This window comes from Sinocyclocheilus anshuiensis, unplaced genomic scaffold (genome assembly GCF_001515605.1).
Source record: "Sinocyclocheilus anshuiensis isolate Anshui unplaced genomic scaffold, SAMN03320099.WGS_v1.1 scaffold1241, whole genome shotgun sequence".
Taxonomy (NCBI): Eukaryota; Metazoa; Chordata; class Actinopteri; order Cypriniformes; family Cyprinidae; genus Sinocyclocheilus; species Sinocyclocheilus anshuiensis.
The window spans coordinates 376,540-381,890 of NW_015549644.1; the positions used below are offsets into that span (position 1 = coordinate 376,540).

Consider the following 5,351-nt stretch of genomic DNA (forward strand, 5'->3'; position numbering starts at 1 on the left):
ATTTATTTGTTTCATTTTTATTTGTTCATATTTTTTTAATCAAAAAATATTATTATTTTTAAAATAATCAGAATTACTTAAGATTATGGGCCAAATTAAGTTTGCCTTTAATACTTTTAGAATCAAGAAAAAGGTTTCTAAATAAAAAATTAAATGTGAGAAATAAATTGAATGAGAATAAACATTTTTTTTTTAATATATTTTTAAATATATTAAACTAAAAAAAAAAAAAGTAAATAAATGAAATGAGAAGTCATTGGTTGATTCTTACAGCTGATGCTCCATCGCCCGCTGGGTTATGAAGCTTGGCTCTCTGGGCCTCCAAGTACTCCCTAAAAGGTTTCTGAAGAGATGCTCCGATTCCAGGGATAATACTGTCCAAAAGATAAAGATATGATTAGCAAAGTCTTACCAGGAACTGAAGCCGCCAGCAGTCCACAACAGCTTTCCTTCAGTGAAGCCTCCAGTACAATGAGCCAGAAGCTCTCTGAACCCTCACTTATAGCAGCCAGGCTTCTGTAGGAACTGCTCTAAAGCAATTAATGAGGAAGTGACTCAATATTGTGTCATCACTGCAATGTAGAAAGAACCGCCCAGTTTTGGGTGGGTGTGAATGTCAGTGAAACCAAACCATCACGTAGGATCAATTATAATAGTTCTGCACCACAGTTTAAGATGCATTTATCATATCTTTATTACATCAAAAAGCACAGAAATACTATTGAAAGCAACCACAATATATTGTCTGAACGTTACTGGTCTCAGTCACATGACCTCGCCACAAGAAAACTACAACAGGCTGATGATTAACAACCTCAAGTTTGAGCAGCACATCAAATTCAAAGGATCTCGCCTAAATCATGTGATGAAACATGCTGACTGCATTCTTAAATCGTAATTATGAAGTGCTTGTGCGATGCGGCTTGATTATAAAGCTATAATTGTCTTGCCTCGTTCAAAGATGAATAGTAGTTTCATTTGTACTTTAGAGTTCCAACACGGAGACCACATCTCTACTTTTGAGTCACTCTGCTACATCATCTCAATTCTGACTGCATCCCATGCTAAACTCACAGACATCACCATAAATGGTGAAGATGTCTTTAGGCTTACTAATAAGTGGCTTCAGTATGTGTTGCAAATATAGTGTTGGTATAGTGTTGGTGTATCTCAAGGTCTCATTTCACCCCAGAATCAAATGAAAAACATTATAAAGATGATACTTAAAGATAACCTTTACAGTCTTAACAAGTTTTAACTAATTTAAATGGCAATTACCGGTAAGCACATCTTCCCTCCCCCAAGGTTTTACCTTTGAGCTCTGATGTACTTAAATGTCAATGTCATGACAGGGAAAAAATCTTAATGGTCTTGAAATAGGATCAATTTAAGCAACATAATTTCTTCTTTCTTTATGATTTTGGAGTGAAATGTGACCTGGACATATTCAGCCATTCACACGTCCTATATATCAGTACAGAGGAACAGAAACTCTGTTTCTATAGATGATTCAGACTAAACAATGGTATGAACCTGACTGTGTGAAAGGGGTCTGAATGCAAGCATTAAAATAAGCTGCCCACAGTTCATGAAAGAGTTCAATGAACCCTGCTAGATCCTTTTTTTGGTTTCCTTTTGTGCATTTACATGCACAATGACATTTCTTTCTTCTAGGTAAAGAAATGTTCTTTATTTTCATCTATACACTACTGTTTTTTTGTGCATGTTTTTGGCTGGATTTAGTTGATCATAAATGCAAAAATGGTAATATTGTGAAATATTAATACAATTTAAAAGAGCTGTTTTATATTTTAATATATTTTAAAATATAATTTATTCCTGTGATGTAAAGCTGAATTTTCAGCATCATTACTCCAGTCTTCAGTGTCACATGATCCTTCAGAAATCATTCTAATATGCTAATGTGCTGCACAAGAAACAATTCTTATTATTATCAATGTTGAAAACAGCTGTGCTGCTTAATATTTTTGTAATACATTTAAGGATTCTTTGATTAATTTTTTTTTAATAACAATATAAACGTGATTACTGTCATTTGTCCACTTTAATGCATCATTGCTAGATAAAAGTATTACTTTAAAAAAAGTCTTGCTGACCCCAAAACATTTTAACAGTAATGTATATGTGTGACCCTGGAGTTGCTGGTGTATATTTGTAGCAATAGCCAAAAATACATTAAATGGGTCAAAATAATAGATTTTTATTTTATGCCAAAAATCATTAGGATATTAAGTAAAGATCATGTTCCATGAAGATATTTTGTAAATTTCCTACTGTAAATATATCAAAACTTCATTTTTGATTAGTAATATGCATTGCTAAGAACTTCATTTGGACAACTTTAAAGGCGATTTTTTTGCACCCTCAGATTCCAGATTTTCAAATAGTTGTATATCGAGCAAATATTGTTCTATCATAATAAACCATACATCAATGGAAAGCTTATTTATTCAGCTTTCATATGATGTATAATTCTCGATTTCGAAAAATTGACCCTTATGACTGGTTTTGTGATCCAGGGTCACATATTTTTTCACTCAAATGTTTTATTCACTGTGCAAAAGTAAATGATTAATAATGCATTTATTCTTATATGTCTAAGAAGCATTTTGAACGGTCACTCTTCAAGCCGAAAGTGAACAAATCCATCTTGAGAATGTGCACAACTACTATAAATTTCATGTGTTCTTGATTCATGTAGTCCTTGTTTATTTGCTATAATGTTTACCATCGTTTACACTGGGTGTCCATATTCATCTCACGCTGGTGTCATTACTCACCCGATCAGAGAGACCATCTGCTCCACTATGTGCTTGCTGAATGTTATGATAACAAACAGTTTCTGTGGAGAAGCAAAAAGCAGATAAACATTGTTAGACAATGAATCAACGGCATGTTCCTCAAGGCAGCGGCTGTGTTTAGTGGGGGGCAGACAGTGTCTTTAGGAGAAAGTGAGACGTGATGAGACATGTGACACCCGGTGAGATCACTGACTCGCTCATGCTCATGATTTGATCATCTGGATGAAATAAGCAGATCTGAAGACATCAGATGCACCGCTGTCTAGAATCTGCTGAGTCAACATTCAAAACGCAAGGGAGGTACATGCAAAGGTGTGTCTCTAATGGCACTGGCCAACTGAAAAATTACTTTGACATTTATGAGAATCATCATTAGTTAAGACAAAACACTTCTGTTTGGAAGTGCTTAACAAATGTGTAAGAGGCATTTGTTTTTGTACCTGAATGTGCATCTTAATAATGGCCTTTCCAATGAGAGTCGCTCCAAAGAAGGTCCAAAATGGAATCAGGAAATGACCGCAGGTGATTCCAGCCAGGTCAAACAAGGGATTTGGGATCTGAGAAACATTGTAAGCATTGGTAAGCACTGAAAGATGCTAGACTGGAAAATGCATGGGAAACTCAGAACTGTTCTTCCATTACATGACTATCAACTATTCTTACATTACACCCAGTGAACACAGAACATCAACTGCTTATTCACAACAAACACATTCACTGGATAAGCTACTGTAAACCACTTAAATGGGAAATACGTAATGACAAAAATAAGCACAAATAAAGGCAATTGATTAAAAAATGATAGAGGCAAGTAAATGAAGAGACACTACATTAATGGCTCTTGAAAGATTTTATATTTAGCAGCCAAGTGTATAATATATACACATAAAAACATAAATTGCAACTTCTCTCGTTTATGACTTTTTTTTAACTGCAAGAGTATTTTTTTGCAATTCAACATTTATATCTCACAATTCTGTGTTAATATCTCAGTATTGTGAGGAAAATAATCGGATATTTGAGATAAAAAGGAAAAAATGTTCAAGAATGTTACTTACAGAGGCACAAGCTAGAATTCCAAAAAATCCCACTTTCTGCACCATGTTTTGCACCGCAAGCTTGGCTCTTGTTGCAAAATCCTGTAAGAAAATGGACAATTTCAACATTTTTTAGTTTTAAAAAAAACTTGATAAAATAGTTGGGCTTAAAATGGATAACTGATCTTAGGATTCACCAATCTACATGACTTCTTATACTGCTATATGAATTGGACTTTATATTGTCTATATTGTATGAACTAATAGTTTATTTAAAATCTAAAACTACATCAAAAATATGAAATCATTTGGAACAATTTTATACATAAAAAATAAATATCATTACTATAATGTATTATAATCATTCATTGTTTATATTAAAAAATTTATTGTATATTGTTTCAGTAGAACAATTTCTGATGTCAACTTTGTTACTGTGCAATATTATAAGGCAAAATTACAAAGAAAAATGTCAATACTATGCAAAAAAAATATTTAAAATAATTACTTGTGTACAATTGTGCAAAAAAAAAAAAGGGTGACATTTTGCTGATTAATCACTAAACGCTGAGGTGCAATGCACCATATTAAAGCCCTCCAATTAAAAAGCTTTGTGTGAAGGCGCAGGCCATGTGGGGTCCACTTAGACACCAAGAGGCCGTGATTAAAGGGAAGCTCTGCCTCTGAGTCACCCTCTGCTCAAAGGGTTTACTGGAAGTCAGGGGAGAGCCCTTCCAAGAATTCATGTGACCCGCATAAGTGAACCACAATGGTGAGGGCTCATGAGAATGAGACACTGGGACACCTCCCTCTAACAGGATACAGTATCTGCTGCTTCATGGGGGGGCATCACTGTCGGCTTCATAAAGGCATGATCACTGGAAGGAAATGGTTAGTTAAGCTTTGAACATCTACCGGAGCCCCTGATGAAGATCAAAAGGAGCTGCTGTCTGTATGAAGGTGAAGGTTTGGACATGTGGGTCCAGAATGAGATGAGATGCAGACCTGTGCACTCTGTGCCTGCTCCAGCATCTCCTCAAATTCCTCATAATCTTCATCATCAGGATCTGCTCCAGACAGCCGTGCCGCCCGTGCCATGAAGTAAGGAGGCAGCTCTCCAATAGCTGTGCCTGCACCCTGCATGTTAACATTTAAAAAATAATGAACTATATATATACACTTTTATTAATTATAATTACATTTATTATAAATACAATATTTGTATATTATAACCATGTTCCAATTTAATAATATTATATTGTAAATAAATAATTTATTATATATAAATAAACAATGAACTGTATACACACTTTCTGTAATTATATTAAAATAATAATATTATAATACTTTTATACAATACAATAAATTATGAATATACACTTACAAAATAATATAATTTATTATAATATATACATTTAAATATATAACAAATATTAAATTTTTCAACATTTTAAAATAAAATATCCACTTTTATAAATTATAAACATTTTAT

At 33.6% G+C, this 5,351-nt stretch overlaps 1 protein-coding gene across 1 annotated transcript in view; it reads right to left on the reverse strand.

Moving 5' to 3' along the window:
* The window catches only part of LOC107659908 (vacuole membrane protein 1), an 11,078-nt gene that overhangs the window by 232 nt on the left and 5,495 nt on the right, over positions 1 to 5,351 (reverse strand). The window contains exons 5-9 of the mRNA XM_016449009.1: positions 4,865 to 4,996; positions 3,881 to 3,961; positions 3,263 to 3,379; positions 2,802 to 2,863; positions 272 to 374 (exon numbers count right to left, since the gene is read on the reverse strand). Of these exons, the coding sequence (XP_016304495.1) occupies positions 272 to 374; positions 2,802 to 2,863; positions 3,263 to 3,379; positions 3,881 to 3,961; positions 4,865 to 4,996 (495 nt within the window). The remainder of the gene's footprint in view (positions 1 to 271; positions 375 to 2,801; positions 2,864 to 3,262; positions 3,380 to 3,880; positions 3,962 to 4,864; positions 4,997 to 5,351) is intronic.